The 23,805-nt window shown below is 43.4% G+C and overlaps 1 protein-coding gene, 1 long non-coding RNA gene and 1 pseudogene across 2 annotated transcripts; 2 read left to right on the top strand and 1 right to left on the bottom strand.

The window, feature by feature from the left end:
• Positions 1–827: 827 nt before the first annotated feature.
• Positions 828–5,294, bottom strand: LOC123994395. Its single transcript, XR_006831650.1, has 3 exons — positions 2,626–5,294; positions 2,233–2,308; positions 828–1,372 (listed from the first exon to the last, which is right to left on the bottom strand). It is a non-coding gene; the product is annotated as an uncharacterized LOC123994395 (long non-coding RNA).
• LOC123994392 (differentially expressed in FDCP 6-like) lies at positions 2,318–19,739 on the top strand. Its single transcript, XM_046296920.1, has 13 exons — positions 2,318–2,407; positions 2,696–2,879; positions 4,423–4,563; positions 6,211–6,399; positions 7,074–7,304; positions 7,448–7,594; positions 15,124–15,232; positions 15,468–15,679; positions 15,794–15,901; positions 16,137–16,303; positions 16,663–16,864; positions 17,161–17,251; positions 17,406–19,739. The coding sequence occupies exons 2-13, from the start codon at positions 2,784–2,786 to the stop codon at positions 17,603–17,605; spliced, it is 1,893 nt and encodes a 630-aa protein (XP_046152876.1). The 5' UTR covers positions 2,318–2,407; positions 2,696–2,783; the 3' UTR covers positions 17,606–19,739.
• Positions 19,740–19,882: 143 nt separating this feature from the next.
• Positions 19,883–22,598, top strand: LOC123994394 (annotated as a pseudogene).
• The last annotated feature ends 1,207 nt before the right edge of the window (positions 22,599–23,805 follow it).

The raw sequence follows: 23,805 nt of genomic DNA, 5'->3' as shown, positions 1-23,805 counted from the left end.
TCACGGAGCACTCCAAACGAAAGGCAATGAACAAATATTTTACAAAACGTGTAATTGTTATGAAATTAACCCCCAAAAAATTCAATAGTGTAGGAGGTTGTGAACTCAACACCGTAAACAACATAATGAGAATGGTAAATGACTATAGTTAATACATGCATTAACAGAAATGAATGTAAATGACACAGGATTAACGGTACATTTACTTGGCCTACTGGTGTCGTGTCTCTGGCTATCATTAATTGTGCAGACTGTTATTTTATCAAATAAATTCTCTAATTATCACGTGATTAAACTAATCATGTCAATTTCATTAACTAGGAAGTTGGGGCATCACGGAAAATCTTCAGATTACAAAGTTATAATTTTCCAAATATAACTAAATTAGTCTTCTATTAATTAATTATTCTTTCCAAATGTCGTAAATTCTTGGTTATCTGACCAAACCCAGCCTAAACTATGAATCATCCATACACCAATTGGCTTAATCATGTATTTACTAACTAACTAAATAATCAAAGAAATGCATACCAAACAAACAGTAGATATTGGTTATTAACAATGATAGGGAAGATCACCAAGTGGACTAAACCGATATGACTGCTTGGTAAACCGATAAAGTGGACCGATAAAGGGGCGGGAAAGGCTAAATTGATCACTACACACAGTGGATAATTATATTCATTGAAATGCTAATCCTTTGCACATTAACTTTCACTCATTCGGGAATAATTGCAATCAACATATTTACGCCCATATGTCGTTTGTAATGCCCGGGGGGTAGTGGAGGAAAAAGTCAGGCGCAGGAAACAGAAAGTTCAGGGTAGCTATACTTTTATTCCACCACACCGGTGAAAACGACGCCAACCCAAACAAATGCCCCAAAACACGGGGAACTAAACAGTAGAGCAAAACACACATACACTGACAACCGTGACATACAGTCGTGCACAACAGTACACTGCAAACAATCCTGCACACCCAGCAGGCGGGCCGGCTGGATAATAAAGCCCAACCAATCAACCTAACTAAACACAGGTGTAACTACTAAACAGACAAGGGGGGAAAAGGTTAGAGGCAGCTAGTAGGCCGGTGACGACGACCGCCGAGCGCCACCCGAACAGGAAGGAGAGCCACCTTCGGTAGGAGTCGTGACATCGTTGTTGTCTTCTCTGTTGGAATTGTCCGTCCGTCTGCTGGAGAGTCAGTTCATCAGATAATCTCTGGTTACTTCCTCAGAAGTCACAATGTCTTTCATGGTTGTAGCTCTATAGGAGGCTCCTGATAACGTCTGTTGTAATGGATACGTCAGGTTTCCATTGTTCTTAGAATAGATGTTTTGGCGGTCGGTGGAAGACCTCTTTATAAGGTTCTAGAAATACAACAAAGTCAAGGAGAGTAGATCTTAGGTCAGCAATTTGAAATACACTAACTCAGTTAGATTTTCGTACTTGAACTCAAAACGAACAATTGTTATTATCAATCTGTTAATGTTACTCAAATAGGAGAGAGAAAAGTGGTTGGGACAGACCGTCTACTCTCCTAAGGCCCGCTCATAAATCCGGACCTGTCTACAGAGTCACTCGCTTACTTTTAAGGAAACGACTTGTGAGTTTGTGGATGTGTGAGGGTGTGACTCAAACCCTGAGTGGCTGCTGGGGGATATAAGCGTGGTGGGCGATAACGCCAACTACTTCTTTCTTTTCCCCAACGCAGTTAAGCCAAAACCACGCACCGTTTTTCTGAATAACGGGGCATTCTACAAAGACTTGAGCGCTCTCCAAGTCCGGAAATTAATATCACGAAGCGTGAAATTTCAGTCACTGATTAATAACATTTGCCCTTGTATTTCAAGTTTGAAAAATATAATAACATAATGTGGTGGACCAAACTAGCCATTAACGTCCCTTGACGCTCTAAGACAGATTCAATGGCTGTGGCATTGCTTATTCGGTTGAATGATTTGCTAATACATATTTGAGAAATTATTAACAATACGTATATGATTTGACCTGATAATAGACCGAACTAGTAACGTTAAGTAGCCTAGGTCAACTTAGCTGACCTTCAATTGAGGGAATTCAGCAGAGTTCTCTGAGGCATTTTTACAACTAATTGAAACTCTGAAATAAATACATGGGCAAATGTTACCAAATATGATAATAATAGGCCTGCATTACGGTAGGCATGCAGGCAGGCAGGCAATTGTTAAATTACACTTTCCATCCTTACCTTGGAAGGTCACTGTCTCTGCGCTGGGAGCGTAGTAGAACGCCTCTCTGAATAACGGGGCGTGGTTTTGTCTTAACTGCGTTGGGAAAAAGAAAGACCCACATCGCGTATGTATATCAGTGACATCAAACAAGATCTGGGGTTAATTTTACCACCACCCATTTGAAAGAGAGAGGTCAGTAATTTACAAGGATGCCAGTTTTCCAAAATCATTCAAAGTTTTAACTTTGAGTGACCTAAAACATAATTATAGGTTTATAAGGTCGGCTATTAGTACCCTATATGAATCCAAATATGAAGAGTGAAATATTGATTTTATATTGTGGTTTATACATTTTTATTAGGTATTTATTTTGATTATAAATAGAATATTATATGCATATAGTATTTTACTTTCGTTACATAATTGTTCCTCTCTTCTCCACCCCTTTTCTTAACGTGTCCTGTTCGCCTTCTCGTTAAGTGCTTCCACTTCAGTTTGCAATACTGATCACTGCTGTGCACAACTCCGCTCGCCTCGGAATGTAGACGCAAAGACGTCTGTCTCCACAATGGAACTGCAATCCGAACTACTCAAGTCCATCTGGTACGCGTTCACATCGCTGGACATGGAGAAATGTGGCAAAGTGTCGAAATCCCAGCTGAAGGTTAGATTTGAAGTGTAATATTTCCAAGTGCTGAGCTTTTATAATCAGGAAATGGGTGTTGAATTGCTTCTGTGCCTCTGGCGCCAGCATGTTACTCATGGTCTACAATTCACATAATAATATCCACATAATCGTTTGTTTAGATAACCTTATAAACAAACGTTTTGAGGTTTGAAGATCTGATCAAGATAGCCTTCAAATACATTGTTAGCCTCTTACAAGTTGTTATATATTGGCTATAATACATTATTCAGCGTTAATCTAGGGATGTATACCATTTAGAAAGTTAACAGTCCACCAGTAAAAATAATAATTTGCATGGATCATGCAGGAATACTGCTCATTATGAGAAACATGCAGATGAAAACATTCTCACTGGTACACAGTTTGGATACATTGGTGACTTCAATACATGGATACACCCTCCATGAGTGTGTATTCATGAAACCCTCTTTCAGTGAGTAATCACAACCGCGGCAGCCTACACACAGAAATGGGAGCATTAAAGTCATTCGATAGTCACCTATGCCCTCGTTTCAAAGTCCAGGACTGGCCCTCTCCCTTTACTGCAGTCAACTTGTACACATGACAATATATCCGAGTTTACTGTACAACAGAAACAGAAGGTGCTGTGTGTTCAGTCATCTCCCCCTTCACTCAGTCTCTGGCCTGTCGAGTTCAAACAAGTTGTGTTCTCCCTTTGGTGAGAATCCCAGGAAAGAGCAGGAAGGTGTCCAGACATGCTCACGCCGAGGGGGCTGTGTGTGTGTGTGTGTGTGTGTGTAAGTCAACAGAGGCCTGCAATGTTGTTTACACTGCTTGCTTTGGTTTTTATCATTGACCTCTGTTTTTTCATATGATTTGAGATGATTAGAAGTTGTGAACTATTTCAGTAACCACTTACATACTGTATATAAATATAGGAATGGTAGATGTAATATTGACAGTAACATAATACATTTAAAGGGTCATTTTTGGGAGATTATCATTTGGCCAAAAGACCATCCTCTCCTCGAATCCTCCGTCCTCTCTCCTTGGTGACCCGGAAACTGCTGAGTTGTAGAGTGGTCGAGGTTAGTGTCAATTAGTTTCAAATGGAGGAGTGTCCTCGCACCCTCGATAACGTCCTCCCACCGAAGAAGCGCGAGTATCCTTCGCAGAAGAGTTTTTTTGAAATCCGCCACACCCCCTTTTAAATCAGCTTGGAGATAAGTATGCACATTTAAAAACTATATGCTACATATTATCTATAAAATGTCTAGCACAACTAGCTACGCGTGTTTTTTGAATACTTTACACATTTAATTTGGGATTCTATCCCTGGAAATGTCATTTACGAGCGAGTGAAGAAGGAGAGTCTAATTTAATTAAAACGTATTGTTTCCACATTTCTTCTCCTCGGTTACCGTTGAGCTTTTTCAAAAGGAGCCCTAGGTGAGGAAAACTGAGGACAGAGCAGTTGAGCGAACCAATTGAGAATCTCCCTTTGACCGGCATTTTCTTCATTTGTGTGTGTGTGTGTGTGTGTGCGCGCATGTCGCAGGTTCTCTCCCACAACCTGTACACGGTGTTGAACATCCCTCACGACCCCGTGGCACTGGAGGAGCACTTCCAAGACGATGACGATGGACCTGTGTCAAAACATGGCTACATGCCCTACCTCAACAAATACATACTGGCCAAGGTAAACTACCTCAACAAATACATACTGGCCAAGGTAAACTACCTCAACAAATACATACTGGCCAAGGTAAACTACCTCAACAAATACATACTGGCCAAGGTAAACTACCTCAACAAATACATACTGGCCAAGGTAAACTACCTCAACAAATACATACTGGCCAAGGTAAACTACCTCAACAAATACATACTGGCCAAGGTAAACTACCTCAACAAATACATACTGGCCAAGGTAAACTACCTCAACAAATACATACTGGCCAAGGTAAACTACCTCAACAAATACATACTGGCCAAGGTAAACTACCTCAACAAATACATACTGGCCAAGGTAAACTACCTCAACAAATACATACTGGCCAAGGTAAACTACCTCAACAAATACATACTGGCCAAGGTAAACTACCTCAACAAATACATACTGGCCAAGGTAAACTACCTCAACAAATACATACTGGCCAAGGTAAACTACCTCAACAAATACATACTGGCCAAGGTAAACTACCTCAACAAATACATACTGGCCAAGGTAAACTACCTCAACAAATACATACTGGCCAAGGTAAACTACCTCAACAAATACATACTGGCCAATGTAAACTACCTCAACAAATACATACTGGCCAAGGTAAACTACCTCAACAAATACATACTGGCCAAGGTAAACTACCTCAACAAATACATACTGGCCAAGGTAAACTACCTCAACAAATACATACTGGCCAAGGTAAACTACCTAAACAAATACATACTGGCCAAGGTAAACTACCTCAACAAATACACTGGCCAAGGTAAACTACCTCAACAAATACATACTGGCCAAGGTAAACTACCTCAACAAATACATACTGGCCAAGGTAAACTACCTCAACAAATACATACTGGCCTAGGTAAACTACCTCAACAAATACATACTGGCCAAGGTAAACTACCTCAACAAATACATACTGGCCAAGGTAAACTACCTAAACAAATACATACTGGCCAAGGTAAACTACCTCAACAAATACATACTGGCCAAGGTAAACTACCTCAACAAATACATATTGGCCAAGGTAAACTACCTAAACAAATACATACTGGCCAAGGTAAACTACCTCAACAAATACATACTGGCCTAGGTAAACTACCTCAACAAATACATACTGGCCTAGGTAAACTACCTCAACAAATACATACTGGCCAAGGTAAACTACCTCAACAAATACATACTGGCCAAGGTAAACTACCTCAACAAATACATACTGGCCAAGGTAAACTACCTCAACAAATACATACTGGCCAAGGTAAACTACCTCAACAAATACATACTGGCCAAGGTAAACTACCTCAACAAATACATACTGGCCAAGGTAACCAACCCATCATACTCAATTGAGGATTTTCACATTGAGATGAGTGAATTCCAGTCCATTCAGGAGATGAATTGCACTTGATCTTGAACTTAGTTCACCCAAAATTACATACTGGTTTCCTTAACCTGTGAGCAAAACCGAAGCATGCATTGCTGTCTTACCTTGTCCATAGACTGCTTACAGGGTATTGAAACCAATATGTCATTTAGTCATTTGGGTGAACTATTCATTTAACATCTAAAACTCTTTACCAGTACTAATGAACAAATTAACCCCTGGTGTGCTGCACCCAGGTCAAAGAGGGTGCATACGACAAGGAGACGTTTGACGACCTGTGCTGGATGATGACCATGAAGAAAAACTACAGACCTAGCAGCGGCCAGGGGGGGCTGCTGTGCTCCCTGAGAGACTGCTTCAAACTTTTCTGTCTCTTCAACCTGCTGTCAGAGGACCACTACCCACTCATCATGATTCCCCAGGAGGTGAGGGGGTTGGCGGGATGAGGGGACCAGGGAGAGACTGACCTCCATTGGCACATTTAAATATAAAGCCAGATAGTATCTTTCAGAGAGAAAAGAGATGTACAGGTAGGGAGGAAATAGTTCATCTGAAAAAGAGGGAGAGAGCGGTGGGAAAGGGGAGAGCTGAAGAGGGAGGGAGAATAGAGGGTTAGTAGACACACATACAGTACTGTATATAAACAGTTGGAAAATAGTTGTAGTTATGCAGTCCAGTGGCCATTTTGACTACATAGTATGCTTTGATGCTTGCAGTATACAAACTGTATGTTTATCGATTAGCCCCTTGCTCAGTGGAGGCTGCTGAGGGGAGGATGGCTCATAATAATGGCTGAAACGAGCCCGTCCTCCCTAATTATGGTACCACCATCCACCTGTGCATTTGCTAAAATATCTCTATTCTAGGTCCTTACTTCCTGTCCTCCTCCCACTAAGCAGGAAGTCAGAGTAGAATAAACCAATATGAGGGAGGTTTGGTTTCCTGTTGATAACATCTGCAGGCTTTATGAAGATGTGTTGCAACTTGCTGACCACAGTATTATCCCTTTACTAGATCACTTTCTGAATATGGGTCTCAGCAAATTGAGCCATAACAGGATAACGATATTTTCTGACTTGTAACGCACACACACACGCAGGTGGAGTACCTGATGAAGAAAATCTCCACTGCGATGAACCAGGAGTGGGACGGCAAGACCCTGGAGGATCTGCTATCCCAGGATGCCTCTGTCCAGAAGGAGGGCATGTCGGTGTGGGTGTTCCTGGATCACATGGGCGCCGGGAGGCTGCTGAGGGTCAGCAATGCGGGTGCCTTCAGTCTGGCTCTGGACCAGGTCTTCTTGGAGATGTACCACAACGTCCTCAAGAGGGTGAGTTGGTGGGACTGTATGGATGTGGCTCCGGGTGGGGCTGTGTGTGTGGGCTGTTTTTATGTGTGTTTGTGTTGAATGAAATTCACATTACAGGGACAATGATCGATCCCTCTCTCTCTCTGTCTGTCTCTCTCTCGTAGGGTTACATGTGGAAAAAGGGACATGTGCGCAGGAACTGGATGGAGCGTTGGTTTGTACTCCGGCCATCCTTCATGGCCTACTACGCCAGCGAGGACCTGAAAGACAAGAAGGGAGAGATTCCATTGGACCAGTATTGTGTTGTGGAGGTAATCTTGTTATTCTGGTTCATCTTTCAATCCACAAAACTGGTAGAGAAAATCTTGGCTAGGATAATTTCATTTTTTTGTTAATGGCTGAGTGAATCTACTGTGTACCTGAGACTGAGAAGTACACTATATATACAAAAGTATGTGGACACCCCTTCAAATGAGTGGATTTAGCTATTTCAGCCACACCCATTGCTGACCGGTGTATAAAATCGAGCACACCGCCATTCAACCTCCATACACAAACATTGGCAGTGGAATGGCCTTACTGAAGTGCTCAGTGACATTCAACTTGGCACAAGTCAGTTTGTCAAATTTCTGTCCTGCTAGAGCTGCCCCGGTCAACTGTAAGTGCTGTTATTATGAAGTGGAAACGTCTAGGAGCAACAACAGCTCAGCCGCAAAGTGGTAGACCACACAAGTTCACAGAACGGGACCACCAGGTGCAAAAAATTGTCTGTCCTCAGTTGCAACACTCACTACCGAGTTCTAAACTGCCTCTGGAAGCAACGTCAGCACAATAACTGTTTGTCTGGAGCTTCATGAAATGAGTTTCCATGGCCGGGCAGCCACACACAAGCCTAAGATCAACACGCGCAATGCCAGGGGTCAGCTGGAGTGGTGAAACCTCTCCGCCACTGGACTCTGGAACAGTGGAAATGCGTTCTCTCTGATTAATTATACTTCACCATCTGGAAGTCTAACAGACATCTGGGTTTGGCAGATGCCAGGAGAACGCTACATACCCAAATGCATAGTGTCAACTGTAAAGTTAGGTGGAGGGGGAATAATGGTCTGGCGCTGTGTTTCACGGTTCGGGCTAGGCCCCTTTGTTCCAGTGAAGGGAAATCTTAACGCTGCAACATACAATGACATTCTAATCTAGACTATTCTGTGCATTGAACTTTGTGGCAAGAGTTTGGGGAAGGCCCTTTTCATGTTTCAGCATGACAATGCCGCTGTGCACAAAGCCAGGTCCATACAGAAATGGTTTGTCAAAATCGATGTGGAATAACTTGACTTCCCTGCACAAAGCTCTGACCTCGCACCTTTGTGATGAATTGGAACGCCAACTGCGAGCCAGGCCTATTCGCCCAACATCAGTGCCCGACCTCACTAATGCTCTTCTGGCTGAATGGAAGCAAGTCCCTGCAGTAATGTTCCAACATCTAGTGGAAAGCCTTCCTTAGCAGAGTGGAGGCTGTTATAGCAGCAAAGAGGGGACCAAATCCATAGTAATGCCTGTGGTTTTGCAATGAGATGTTTGACGAGCAGGTGTCCACATACTTTTGGTCATGTTTAGATTTTTTAAAATTAAACTTTTATTGCTACAGGGTGGGTCACCATTGAGACCAGGGTCTAATTTGCAAGGGATCCCTGTGAACATAGCACCTCGCCTAAATAGGTGTGCGTTTCTTTTTCTTCTAGATCCTTGTGAACATGAACATACAATAAATAATATCAATACAATAAATAAAGCAGGATTAATCCAAACAAACACAACTCTCGCATCACCTCCCTTAAACTCCATCTAAGCTGTCCAGTGGAGAGCAGTGAGTGTCATTTCAAGGTGACCTGAAGGCTATTCCATGAGCTGGACCTCCAGAAGCAGTCGGTCCAGAGAGCGGGTCTGAAATGGCTGGATCTTCAGTTAATACGTTAGCTGATGTAGTTGGGGGAGTCCCTGAAGAACCGCTTTATGTACAAAAAGTAGCCAGTGCTAGACCCTTCTGGTAGTTAGAGACTCCCAGCCAACGGATCTATACAAAATGCAGTGATGTGTACGGAACATTGTCCGCAGCGATAAAAATAAGTGCTGAATGCTAGTTTGAATCTAAAGGTTTTAAAGCAGAGGCTGCCACATGCAGGTACAGTCTTGGCCAAAAGTTTTAAGCAAAACACAAATATTAATTTCCACATTTTGCTTCTTCAGTGTGTTTAGATATTTTTGTCAGATGTTACTATAGAATACTGAAGTATAATTACAAGCATTTCATATGTGTCAAAGGCTTTTGTTGACAATTACATGAAGTTGATGCAAAGAGTCAATATTTGCAGTGTTGACCCTTCTTTTTCAAGACCTCTGCAATCCGCCCTGGCATGCTGTCAATTATCTTCTGGGCCACATCCTGACTGATGGCAGCCCATTCTTGCATAATCAATGCTTGGAGTTTGTCTGAATTTGTGGGGTTTTGTTTGTGGGATTAAGGTCTGGGGAGTTCCTGTATCACTTTTGCCTTATGACAAGGTGCTCCATCATGCTGGAAAAGGCATTGTTTGTCACCAAACTGTTCCTGGATGGTTGGGAGAAGTTGCTCTCGGAGGATGTGTTGGTACCGTTCTTTATTCATGGCTGTGTTCTTAGGCAGAATTGTGAGTGAGCCCACTCCCTTGGCTGAGAAGCAACCCCACACATGAATGGTCTCAGGATGCTTTACTGTTGGCATGACACAGGACTGATGGTAGCACTCACCTTGTCTTCTCCGGACAAGCTTTTTTCCGGATGCCCCAAACAATCGGAAAGGGGATTGATCAGAGAAAATGACTTTACCCCAGTCCTCAGCAGACCAATCCCTGTACCTTTTGCAGAATATCAGTCTGTCCCTGATGTTTTTCCTGGAGAGAAGTGGCTTCTGTGCCGCTCCTTCTTGACACCAGTCCATCCTCCAAAAGTTTTCGCCTCACTGTGCATGCAGATGCACTCACACCTGCCTGCTGCCATTCCTGAGCAAGCTCTGTACTGGTGGTGCCCCGATCCCGCAGCTGAATCAACTTTAGGAGACGGTCCTGGCGCTTAATGGACTTTCTTGGGCACCCTGAAGCCTTCTTTACAACAATTGAACTGCTCTCCTCGAAGTTCTTGATGATCCGATAAATGGTTGATTTAGGTGCAATCTTACTGGCAGCAATATCCTTGCCTGTGAAGCCCTTTTTGTGCAAAGCAATGATGACGGCATGTGTTTCCTTGCAGGTAACCATGGCTGACAGAGGAAAAACAATGATTACAAACACCACCCTCCTTTTGAAGCTTCCAGTCTGTTATTTGAACTCAATCAGCATGACAGAGTGATCTCCAGCCTTGTCCTCGTCAATACTCACACCTGTGTTAACGAGAGATTCACTGACATGATGTCAGCTGGTCCTTTTGTGGCGGGGCTGAAATGCAGTGGAAATGTTTTTGGGGGATTCAGTTCATTTGCATGGCAAAGAGGGACTTTGCAATTAATCTGATCACTCTTCATAACATTCTGGAGTATATGCAAATTGCCATCATACAAACTGAGGCAGCAAACCTTGTGAAAATTAATATTTGTGTCATTCTAAAAACTTTTGGCAACGACTGTAGATTACATCACCATAATCAAGTACTGGGAGAAGCATTGCTTGAACAATCTTCCTTCTACTTTCCAAAGTCAGGCAGGATTGGTTTCTTTTATAGAAATCATCTTAATTTTCAACTTTCTTGTTGACACAATGTGTGTTTTAACAGGCTGCTTATCATCAATCCAAACACCCAAGTATTTATAATGGAAGACATGTTCAGTTTGGGCTCCCTTCAATGTGCGAATATGTAGGTCCTCAAATGTAATATTACGAGACCTGGAGAACAACATAAACTTGGTTTTATTAGCATTTAGCACTAGTTTAAGATCAGTAAGTAATTTTTGAATGGAGTCAAAACCATGCTAAAGGTTATGAATGGCCTGCTGTTAAGATGGGAACAGGAGTAAATCACTATCATCCGCATAGAGATTAATGTTACAGGTTTTAACAGAGAGACCAATATTATGTATAGAAATAGTGAAGAGAACAGGGCCAAAAATCGACCCCTGCGGTAAACCTTTCATAATATTGAGGAAGCTAAATTTGATACCGTCAGTACAAGTTGTGTCATGTCCATTAGATGGTTATTGAACCAACTGCAAGATGCCTGATCTAGCATATTTCACACAACCTTTGTACAAGTAAGAAATTGTCAGCAGTATCAAATACTATTGACAGGTCAGTAAATAAGGCATCACAATGCTTTTCTATGGTGTAAACAATATAGCACATCATCTAGACAAGTGTAGCTGCTGATACAGCGCTATGTCTGTTAATCTGTCTGCATATTTCAAGACATGGCATATGGGGGTGTAGTTAGATACCCAAAGGGCTGGATGATTCTCTTGTCATCACTCATCTTGAAAAAAGGTATACTATATTTAACAAATAATATCCACCTGACCGGTGTGGCATATCAAGAAGCTGATTAAACAGCATGATTATTGCACAGGTGTACCTTGTGCTGAGGACAATAAAAGGCCACTCTAAAATGTGCAGTTTTGTCACACAGCACAATGCCACAGATATCTCAAGTTAAGGGAGCATGCAATTGGCATGCTGACAGCAGGAATGTCCACTAGAGCTGTTGCCAGATAATGTAATGTTTATGTATCTACCATAAGCCGCCTCCAACGTTTTAGAGAATTTGGCAATATGTCCAATCGGCCTCACAACCGCAGACCACATGTAACCACGCCAGCCCAGGACCTCCACATCCGGGGACCTTGACCTGCGGAATCGTCTGAGACCAGCCACCCAGACACTTGATGAAACTGTGGGATTACACAACTGAAGAATTTCTGCACAAACTATCAGAAACGGTCTCTGGGATGCTCATCTGCATGCCTGTTATCCTTACCAGGGTCATGACCTGACTGTAGTTCAGCATTGAAACCAACTTCTGTGCCTAGAAGGCCAGCATCCTGGAGTCGCCTATTCACTGTTGACGTTGAGACTGGTGTTTTGCGGGTACTGTTTGCTGAAGCTGCCAGTTGCAGACTTGTAAGGCGTCTGTTTCTCAAACTAGACACTCTACTGTACTTGTCTTCTTGCTCAGTTGTGCACCAGGGCCTAGCGTAAATCTGCCATTATTACCAAGGGCCACATTTTGGACTAGACTTTTCAAATTGCTTAGGGACAGAGGTAGTGAGAGATAAAGAAACATTTAAGATGTCCTTTGTAAATATGGCGACACCTCTGTCAGATCCAAAACATTATAACCAGCCAGAGACACATCAGTATCCGGCACAGTCTTATTTAGCCAAGTTTCCCTCAACCCCTCCCATCTATCTCTGAACACCATCCAGGTTTGATTTCTATTTGCCATATATTTTTAACTGTGCTGTTTCACTAAAGTTCTGAAACTTTCTATTTTCAGAGTTTCTACAGATTGTAAATGAAATATATATATTTTTTGCTAAAAGTATTATTATATTATTGATTGTCTATGACTTTTCAAGTCACTCAGCAGTGCTATCTGCAGAGTTAGCTCCAGGTAAATGTTGCAATTCTTTAACCTTTCCTGGACCTGTGACCAAAAACAAGCTACATATGGACAGTACCAAAACAAATGATCTAATGATTCTGTCTTTTTGCAGCAAAGTCTGCAGAGCTGGGATGGTTTTATCCCCCATATGTACACTGCTCAAAAAAATAAAGGGAACACTTAAACAACACAATGTAACTCCAAGTCAATCACACTTCTGTGAAATCAAACTGTCCACTTAGGAAGCAACACTGATTGACAATACATTTCAGGTGGAAATTATAGGCAATTAGCAAGACACCCCCAATAAAGGAGTGGTTCTACAGGTGGTGACCACAGACCACTTCTCAGTTCCTATGCTTCCTGGCTGATGTTTTGGTCACTTTTGAATGCTGGCGGTGCTTTCACTCTAGTGGTAGCATGAGACGGAGTCTACAACCCACACAAGTGGCTCAGGTAGTGCAGCTCATCCAGGATGGAACATCAATGCGAGCTGTGGCAAGAAGGTTTGCTGTGTCTGTCAGCGTAGTGTCCAGAGCATGGAGACGCTACCAGGAGACAGGCCAGTACATCAGGAGATGTGGAGGAGGCCGTAGGAGGGCAACAACCCAGCAGCAGGACCGCTACCTCCGCCTTTGTGCAAGGAGGAGCAGGAGGAGCACTGCCAGAGCCCTACAAAATGACCTCCAGCAGGCCACAAATGTGCACGTGTCAGCTCAAAAGGTCAGAAACAGACTCCATGAGGGTGGTATGAGGGCCCGACGTCCACAGGTGGGGGTTGTGCTTACAGCCCAACACCGTGCAGGACGTTTGGCATTTGACAGAGAACACCAAGATTGGCAAATTTGCCACTGGCGCCTTGTGCTCTTCACAGATGAAAGCAGGTTCACGCTGAGCACGTGACAGACGTAACAGAGTCTGGAGACGCAGTGGAGAACGTTATGCTGGTGCGGTTGGCCCTGGGTTCCTCCTAATGCAAGACCATGCTAGACCTCATGTGGCTGGAGTGTGTCAGCAGTTCCTGCAAGAGGAAGGCATTGATGCTATGGACTGGCCCGCCCGTTCCCCAGACCTGAATCCAATTGAGCACATCTGGGACATCATGTCTCGCTACATCCACCAACGCCACGTTGCACCACAGACTGTCCAGGAGTTGGCGGATGCTTTAGTCCAGGTCTGGGAGGAGATCCCTCAGGAGACCATCCGCCACCTCATCAGGAGCATGCCCAGGCATTGTAGGGAGGTCATACAGGCACGTGGAGGCCACACACACTACTGAGCCTAATTTTGACTTGTTTTAAGGACATTACATCAAAGTTGGATCAGCCTGTAGTGTGGTTTTCCACTTTAATTTTGTGTGTGACTCCAAATCCAGACCTCCATGGGTTGATACATTTGATTTCCATTGATAATTTTTGTGTGATTTTGTTGTCAGCACATTCAACTATGTAAAGAAAAAGTAGTTAATAAGAATATTTCATTCATTCAGATCTAGGATGTGTTATTTTAGTGTTCTCTTTATTTTTTTGAGCAGTGTATATATAAAATGTAATTGGTTGCAAGAATTTAAATGGAACAATTTTAAGTTTTGAATCCGGTGTCGTTTTTTGTATCAGTTCATAAACCATGTGCCATGGAATTGGTATATTCGAAAATCACTTCCCAACTATTTTGCAATCTACATGTTACAGCTGTCCATGTTTGGTCCTTAAATGAAACTGGTATACTTTTTTTATTTATCAGAATTTTATTTAATCATTTTTGGTCTTTAATGCAGGGCTGACAGACAAGTTCCTTACTGTTTCCCTCTTCCATTTTTGTGGTTTCAGATATTACCAGAGTGTCCACTCTTGGTTTGAGAGGTCAGAGTTCAAGATCAAACTTCTGGCATTTACGTGAATCAGTCCAACACCACAGCTGCAGGATTTCATATCAGACTCTAATATCAGCACATATGCTCAGCTGGTAACCCCTTATTTGAAAATACCATAGAGTTAGCTTGAATTGGTATAGATACAAGCTTGTCTAGATCTGTACCATTGGGCCTATATTTTGAACTAGGATGTGGATTACAACAAGAGTCAATGAGGGTTACCTGTTGCGAGCCTGATGCTAATGCTGATCATTTATGATTGGGATTAGTTGAGCGGAACTTGGGGTCTTGATAAGTCAATGTCACCCTTGTAGTCAACCACCAGTTGTCCTCTCTTTGTCTTAGGCTATTCCAGACAGGGATGGGAAGCGTTGTCTCTTTTGTGTGAAAACCACCAGCAAGACCTATGAGATGAGTGCTGCCGACCAGAGACAGAGAGTGGAATGGACCCAAGGTGAGGGGATGTGAACAAGTGTAACGCCCTGCCTGAGAAACAAGGCTAATTGTCGTCCCCGGACCAAGAGGATATCCTGTTAACCTAATGGTTAAAACATTTGGTTGGCACGCGGGAGACCCCTCGGTTGAAAAGCATTAGGGAAAGAACATCATTTTTTTCTGATTCTCCTGTGTGTGTGTGTGTGTGTGTGTGTGTGTGTGTGTGTGTGTGTGTGTGTCCTCTTTCTCCCCAGCCTTGCAGACTGCCGTCCGTCTCCAGGGTGAGCGCAAGTCCTCCCTGCACCAGGAACTAAAGCTGAAAAGGCGGGTCCAGCGCAAGCACAGTCAACAGGAGCGTAGCCTGAGTGCCAGCAGCAGCCGCAGCAGCCAATCAGAAGAGCTTACCATTCAAGATCTGGAGAGGGAAAAGGAACGGCAAGGACAGGAGATAGAGAGTATTATTCAGGTGAGCAGGAGGGAGAGAGAGTGAGAGAAATGATGAGCGGGGGGAATGAGGGGGTAATGCATACATAGTATACAGTACCTAACATGACATGTAGGATGTATTTGTGTCCCACAGCACCAGCGAGAGGTGGAGGCACGGCGCAGGGAGGAGGAGGAGAAAGAGAGGGAGCAACAGAAGGAGGTCCAGAGAGAGTTGGAGAGACAGCTAGAGGAGGCAGAGAAGGTGAGATCGTGTACTGAAGAATGAGGTGTGTGTGTGTGTGTGTGTGTGTGTGTGTGTGTGTGTGTGTGTGTGTGTGTGTGTGTGTGTGTGTGTGTGTGTGTGTGTGTGTGTGTGTGTGTGTGTGTGTGTGTGTGTGTGTGTGTGTGTGTGTGTGTGTGTGTGTGTGTGTGTGTGTGTGAATGCATTTGGTGTACATGTATTTGTGCCTGATTGCCTGTCTGCGTGTGTTCCCCAGTTGCGGGAGAGCATGCAGGCTGAGATGGCAGAGAAGGAGAAGGAGGCCGAGCAGCAGAGGAAGCGGATCCAGGAGCTGGAGCTGACCCAGCAGAAACTGGAGGCTGCTCTCAACACAGAGATACAGGCCCACATGGAGGAGGAGAGAGTCAGGCTGGAGCTAGAAGGGTAACACACCTACACAAACTTATTTCAACACGGAGATACTGGCCCACATGGAGGAGGATATAGTCAGACACACACACACACACACACACACACACACACACACACACACACACACACACACACACACACACACACACACACACACACACACACACACACACACACACACACACACACACACACACACACACACACAGGCACGGCTGCAAGACTAAAGTCACAGATCAGATCACCAAACGTCCCTGTCTATTGCATTAGAATGGTCTTCTGTGTCCTTATATCCCTCAACCTCTCTCCTATCTATAATTTTCTCCCTTTCTACTGTCTCTACCATTGTCCTCCTTCCTCTCGTCTCCCAGGGTACTGCAGGCAGAGGAGGAGAAGAGCAGGCAGTGTCTGCTCCTCCAGGAGCAGCAGGAGGCATCCCGCCACTTCAGCTCCACGGAGGAGGCCCCAAACGGAGCTAAGGAAAAGCGGCCGGCTCCCTCTGCCCTCCACTATGCCTCCCAGGAGCTCCAGAGCCTCCGAGAGACCCGAGAGAGGAGTCACCAGCACTTGGAGGTGAGAGCAAGGAGATGAGAGGTGGAGGAGAAGAGGTGGCAGGAGGTGAGGGGAGAGCAGGATAAAGATCCATGTTCAGGATCTTTTTATGTGGGAACTACAGTGGACTAGGCAGCCATAATTTCCACATTGAAAACGCTTTATAGGATTATTTGCAGGTGGAATTGTTGCATATGGCACCTATAAGTCAATAACAGCTAGTAAATGATAGATGGTAAAACAAAGTGCAACTGACATCAACTTTGTAACTAGCAGTATGTTCTCATGTCCTTGTTTCCTTCTCTCTGGGTCTGTAGGAAGTTCAGGAGAAGCTTCGTAAAGCCAGCAACCATGTCCGACACTGGAACGTTCAGCTCAACCGCCTAATGAAACCCATCGCACCAGGGGGTAATGCTCTGCCATGTCTCTCTCTCTCTCTCTGTCTCTGTCTATTTGTCTTCCTGTCTGTGTGTTGCAATAAAAAAAATACTACAATAAGAAATAATATTTGATGGACAGTCAATAAAATATACTAAATATGGTATGCCATATCTTTTGCTAGACAAGTTATCATCGTTGCCAGCGAAAATCACCTGCCCGAAACAGGAGGGTGCATTAGCCAGCAGTGAGTTTATCGCTAAACTCCAACCAAGAGCCAATCAAGAAACTCAGCAAATACTTGAGAGCCAATCGGCTACAGAAGAGAAAGGGCTAAAGGAACAGGTGGAAGCTATCACCCTGTCAGAGCCTGGGGGATCATGATGTGTCATGGGTAAATTGTGACTGACTCACTGACTGATTTACAAATAATATTGTAGTTATTTATGATGCAAGGATCTTTGCAGATCAGTCATTCGGCAGTCTGTACTGTTGGCTGCAATGTCGAACATTCCCAGTTGTTTTACATGTCAACAGTCTGGCCGAGTTCCTGCCCGACTAGATGTGCAGGTGTTGCATTGCATCAATCAATGGTTGCGTGCTACATCATCGACTGTGCAGTAGAAATCTGATGCCCGACATCATATGAGGTGCTAAGCTGATCTGTTAAATACCAATCCAGGCTTTGTAAGATCTGGAATGTAGTCGGGGAGGAACCTGACCTCTACCAATGGTAGTGCTGACTAGGAGATTAGTAGGATCTGTAAGAAATAAATTGATCGTGGAGATACTACCTGTGCAATAAGAATGCTAATTCTAGTATCCTCCTTCACAAAAAATCTTCCGTTCCGTATGAACATGACCAATGATGAGGACTATGATTCTTGGCAGGTGGACCCAGTAGCCTATACACTACTTCAAGAACTGAGAAACACCTCATCAACCAACTGACTGTTCAGATTTCCATCTTGCTAGGGGACAACAGTCATTGTAAATGATAGAATACCAAGCATAAACGACAGGTTTGAATTTCTGTACAAATGAAGTGCATGTAGTGTGTGAACAACGTGATTGCTCTCTTCTCCATTTGATACAAGGCAGTCTAATAAACCCATGTATGCCATTTTTTGTCAGGAAAGGAAAAGTGTCATGTCACGAAAAATCGGGACACGCAAATATGTACAGTCCCCTTTTGAATTAGGCCTAATAGTCAGCACAACTTTTATTCTTGAAATTCAATCTCTTTGAAATAATGTCTTAAATCCTTTTGAAAAATAAGTCTGTGGCTTACATATACCCATACCGATGCCTAATATATATGTAACATATGTACTAATATTTTAAATAAATACTACTAAATATATGTGACATATGTACATGAGTATCACACATCATACAGAATATTGAGTGGTTGATGTTTTTTCGATACCGAGGTAAAGACAGTCTCAAGTTGGATATTCGGTGGATATTCGCGCTTTCAAACCTCAATAGCTTTCAAACCACAAATAAGTGTCATTATGTTGAAAAAATTGCACACACCATTGCACAGGTATTATTTTCACGATTTGGATATTAATTCGCTTTCCAAAGCTAATAAACATGTGGAAATGTGAGCAGCATTTTGTATTCCTAGTTGAATTAGTTAGAGCGTAAACAAAGTACAAAGGTTTTTACATATACATTTCAATAGCTCATTGGTATTGTGATCGACCTGACTCAAACAAGGTTCAGAATGTCCACTCCGTGAACCTACACATTGCACACCCTTTAGTTAGTCAATTTTACACCGCATGATTTTACAGTACACAAACAAGAGCGTGCAATATAGAAGGGTACATTCTGAACCTTGTTTGAAGTCACTAGGTCACATGACCAAGGAGCCATTGAAATGTCACATTTTGAAAAATTAATGTAAAAATCATGTGAGATGACAATGGACAAACTAAAGGGTGTGCAAGGTGTAGGTCCACTGACTGGACATTCTGAACCTTGTTTGAAGTCACTAAGTCACATGACCAAGGAGCAATTGAAATTTTACATTTTGGAAAATTCATGTAAAATCTTGTGAGATGAAAATGGACAAACTAAAGGGTGTGCAATATAGAAGGGTAGTTAGTCAGTGGTCATTATGAACCTTGTTTGAGTCCAGTAGGTAATATGACCAATGAGCTATTGAAATTCAAAAATGTAAATAAATAATAAAAAATAGTGCGAGATATAAATTGACAAAAAAATGTGTGCAATGTGTGTCTATGCCATCGGGTTAGCTAGAACCAGTTTTGAAAAATTTAGGAGTAATGGTTAAATAGCTATTGAAATTTGAAAAACTTGATTTGCCACTATGTTGACGGTCCAACAGGCGAATATCCAACCTATAACTGTCTTTACCTTTGATTTTTTCGATAGCCAACAGAAGTTGAACATATTTGTTTGTGTAGGTAAATAGGTGTACCAAGCAATGGAGAAAATATTCAATCACTTGCAATATTTCTAACTAAAGATTGCTATTTCAATATGAGTATTTTTGACGTCTTGTGATGTTTTTGTGTGACTTCTTGTGAATCTGCAACACACCCAAACACTGACCTTCGTTCTACGTCAATTGAACGCGACTTTCCCTCCCAAGCAATATGGCTGCGCCATGCGCCAATTGATCGTCTCACTGAGTATATAATATGAGTTCCTTGAACTTATATAAACCTGCGAACCACTTTGATGGACACCAAATTTAGAGATTGCATGTGGCAATACTATGCACATTAATGTCGTGGTCCTGCGAAAAGGTTTATCAGTCAACATGAGAGGCGCTACCCTACACAACATGATGATGATACCCTCAATAACGGAGCTTAGGTCATTCCCCTTCTTGTGCAGGAAAGTGTCAAACAACCCCCATCAGCATGGCTCCCAGAACGGGACACAAGCATCACCCGAGACCAAACTCCCGGAGAATGAGCCCACAGAGGAAGAGCAACGGAGACCCAAAAAGAAACCGAGCGAGTGTTCTGTGCTTCTCTTCCCCGGGCAGGGGAGTCAGTTCGTGGGTATGGGTCGCGGGCTTCTGAAATACAGAAATGTCAAGGACATGTTTGCCGTCGCGCAGAAGATACTGGGCTACGACTTGCTGCCTCTGTGCCTAGATGGACCAGAGGAGGAATTGATGAAGACAGTCCATTGTCAGCCCGCAGTGTTTGTCACATCACTGGCAGCTGTGGAGAGGCTGAACCACCAAAATCCAGCGGTAAGCCACATAGTAGTTGCCATGTCTGTAGCCGCTTATGCGCCGATGCTGTGTGAGTTGCACGTTATTTAAAGTTACAAGTGTGCATTTAATGGCAAAGTATACATTAAATATATGTTTAACTATACAGCCTAAGACACCCTGATGTTTTACCAATAATATTATTGTATTTCTCTACAAACATCTTGTCGTCATATGCGACCTCATCCATCTCAAGGCCATTGAGAATTGTGTGGCTGCTGCAGGATTTAGTGTGGGAGAGTTTGCAGCCCTGGTGCCATGGATTTCACAGAAGGTGAACCTCAATAGTCTATCCAATGCTGTGCTATACTTAATTATGAACGGATGGTAAACAATTCTAAGTCACCACAGTTTTCTCTTTCATCCTACAGCCCTGTATGCGTTGAAGGTGCGAGCGGAGGCCATGCAGAAAGCGTCAGAGCTAATCCCTAGCGGCATGCTGTCGGTAATGGGACGGCCCCAGGCTAAGTACAAACATGCCAGGGAGCACTGCCTTAGCCTGGGCATCAAGGAGCCCGTCGGCAGCGTGGCCAACTACCTTTTCCCCGACAGGAGAGTCATCGCTGGCCACAAAGAGGTAGTGGATGGATGGGGAGTCCCTTATTCTTTGAAGTTGGGTCACTCTCTTGGGCCACAACATCCTGGCTTTACGTACCTCACATTTATTTGAGATCAGAGTCAAGCAGGCTATAGGCCTACTTCTCAGATATCTAAATGGGTTAGGGGAATGGGCTAGGGGTGGAATTGGGAATGAGTCAGACACTTCCTCCTGTCCTCCCTCAGGCACTGGCCTTCCTACAACAGAACTCGAGGAAACTTCACTTCCTGCGTGCGCGGCGCCTTCCACACAGCACTGATGAAGTCTGCCACCGAGCCCCTGAGAGATGTCCTCAGACAGGTGGAGGTACCGAACTTCATCAATCAGTCAATAATATATTTTCAATTTCCAGTTGGTCAATGTACCGTGCAGCCAGGATGTTACAATATACAGCATACGTCAAGTATAGAATATCTCCAGTCGTGTTGGTTGAAGTATGGTGGAGTTTACAAGATTTGATTCCTAACATAGGCCACAGACAGATTGTCAATTGTATAAGTCTGGTTAAAAACATTTACAGTTTCCCTCCATAAATGCCAAAATACATTTAAAGGATTGGAAAAATCCTTTACCAAACCCGTCTCTCTACCCATCCCAACTTAGGTTCGTCGGCCCGAGATCAACGTGTACTCCCAACGTGGACGCCAAGCTCTACATGCATGAGGGCTACATGCAGTGAAGTGGGAGCAGACCCTCCACGGGGTGTTTGAGAGGACCCAGGGTCAGAGCTTCCCCCACACCTATGGGGTGGGCCCCGGGAAGCAGCTGGGGGCCACGCTGCAGAAGTGCAACATGAAGGCCTACAAGAGCTACACACACGTGGACGTCACCACCCACGATGACTGAGAGGATTATGGTCTGAGGAGTAAGACCGGACTCATGGATTTGTGAAGAGACTCGTATCAATACAGTACAGTCTACATACTGTACAGGAAACATCCATTGACAATCACCCAAAATGAGTAAAACAGTACTAAAGACATTGACACACATACATTACCTACAGTATACTTCCTTCAATGTGACAGAAATGACTGTCCATATGAACTCATTCAAGTGACTTTGCACCAATAAATAAATACCTGGTATTTGAGTCAAGTCACTTTGGTTTTTCTCAAGTCATTCATTTTTTTTCCAGTGTCCATTTAATGGTGTAATAAGCTTCATAACATAGTTGTGGCTATTAAATGTCTCACCAGTAACAGGCTCAATCTTCATAGAGAACTGCAGACCAGCAACAGTATTTAAAACATGCATTAGTTGATAAGACTATAAAAACTGTGATCCAGCACAATCAATTCAATAACACACATGGTATTTCTTTTTTCTTAAAGTCTATAGTAAAAATTGTTTAAAAATATCACTCATTTAGGAAATTGTCCAACATAGAACATTGTAGCCAGAAGTCCAGCCAAGGCCCCCCTAGTGCAATGGTTAGCCTTTCTACTTCTTCCACAATGTAGTGCAAATGGTTGCCGTGGCCACCAGTGCCACAGTGACAAGCATTGCTTTGGCCCAACCAGGGCAGTTAGCAGGTTGAATACTGGAAACCTGTGTAGGGGCAAGGGACAACACATGAGTAGTAGTAAGAGACGTATCCCCTACCCCCAATGCACATGAGATGTGAGGGAAGTAGATACTGTAGGTATATGTAATATGTTGTTGGCTCTTACCCAAGCCTCTGCTCTCTGTGTAGCCTGCCTGTGGACAGCGGAGGCCACGCCGGTCAAACTTTTCACTCCCCAAAGCTGTCCTTGTATCCCCCTGATAATGAGTTACATGAAATCTTTGTTAACCATATTTTCATATCGCGTGTTAAATATTTCTTCTGTGCAAAATAAGCACTGATTTACTAGTTGTTTGGCACAATACATCCTGGTCTTTGAGCCCTCTCACCTGTAGATGCTTCTAGTCAGGGCATGGGCAGGACTTGTCACATGGAGAGTTTGTGGCACAGGCCACTGATTAGGGAGTCTCTCTGCCCATTCACGGTCCAGTCTGTCACCCATCTCTGCCAGCTGACGACCTGTAGCCCGGGCAGCCCTGGCATGGATCCTAAAGGAGGGATGGACAGAAATTATGTTCACAAAACATTAGAAATGCGTTCTTTATTCCTTGAGGTAATCAGTGATTGGGTAGCAACAAAGTGTTCACTTCCAACCATTTTACTTTCACCCATAATGTCAGATTAGTGACTACTTCAATGGAGGAAGAAATTAGGGTTCAAATACCACCTTTGAATGTCTGTTATATCATTATAAAAGATAACATCAGCCAAATATGTGTATGTGACCAGTACAATTGGATTTGATTTATGACAGAGTTTGAGTAAAATGTAACAATTTCTTATCTCGTATCGTCTGTGTAAACTGATCAAGAGGTCAGGACCAGGGTGACGTTGCCTCTACCTGAGATTCACATCAGACAGGGTGACGTTGTCCACCTCACTAGGTCCAGCCCTGAGGGAAATGGCACGGCGTCGCTCTCTTCTGTGTTCCACCATTTTGTTTTCTGATAAAGAAAAGAGTTTGTCACACGCATGTCATGAGTTTCAGTGTGTTGCACTCCTAAATTATGTTTTTTTGTGTGTGTGTGTGTGTTAACAGGTGAGTTATTGCACCTAGCCGTGTGTGTGTGTGACCATGGTCATAATAACTTTAACGCCCATAATTATCTACCTGTGTAAATATTGAGTCATGTGACCAGAAGTGTGTTGTCGGGGAG

Source organism: Oncorhynchus gorbuscha, linkage group LG14, assembly GCF_021184085.1.
Source record: "Oncorhynchus gorbuscha isolate QuinsamMale2020 ecotype Even-year linkage group LG14, OgorEven_v1.0, whole genome shotgun sequence".
Classification (NCBI taxonomy): Eukaryota; Metazoa; Chordata; class Actinopteri; order Salmoniformes; family Salmonidae; genus Oncorhynchus; species Oncorhynchus gorbuscha.
Note: the sequence above shows the minus strand (reverse complement) of the source record. Positions and strands in the feature narration are given on the sequence as shown.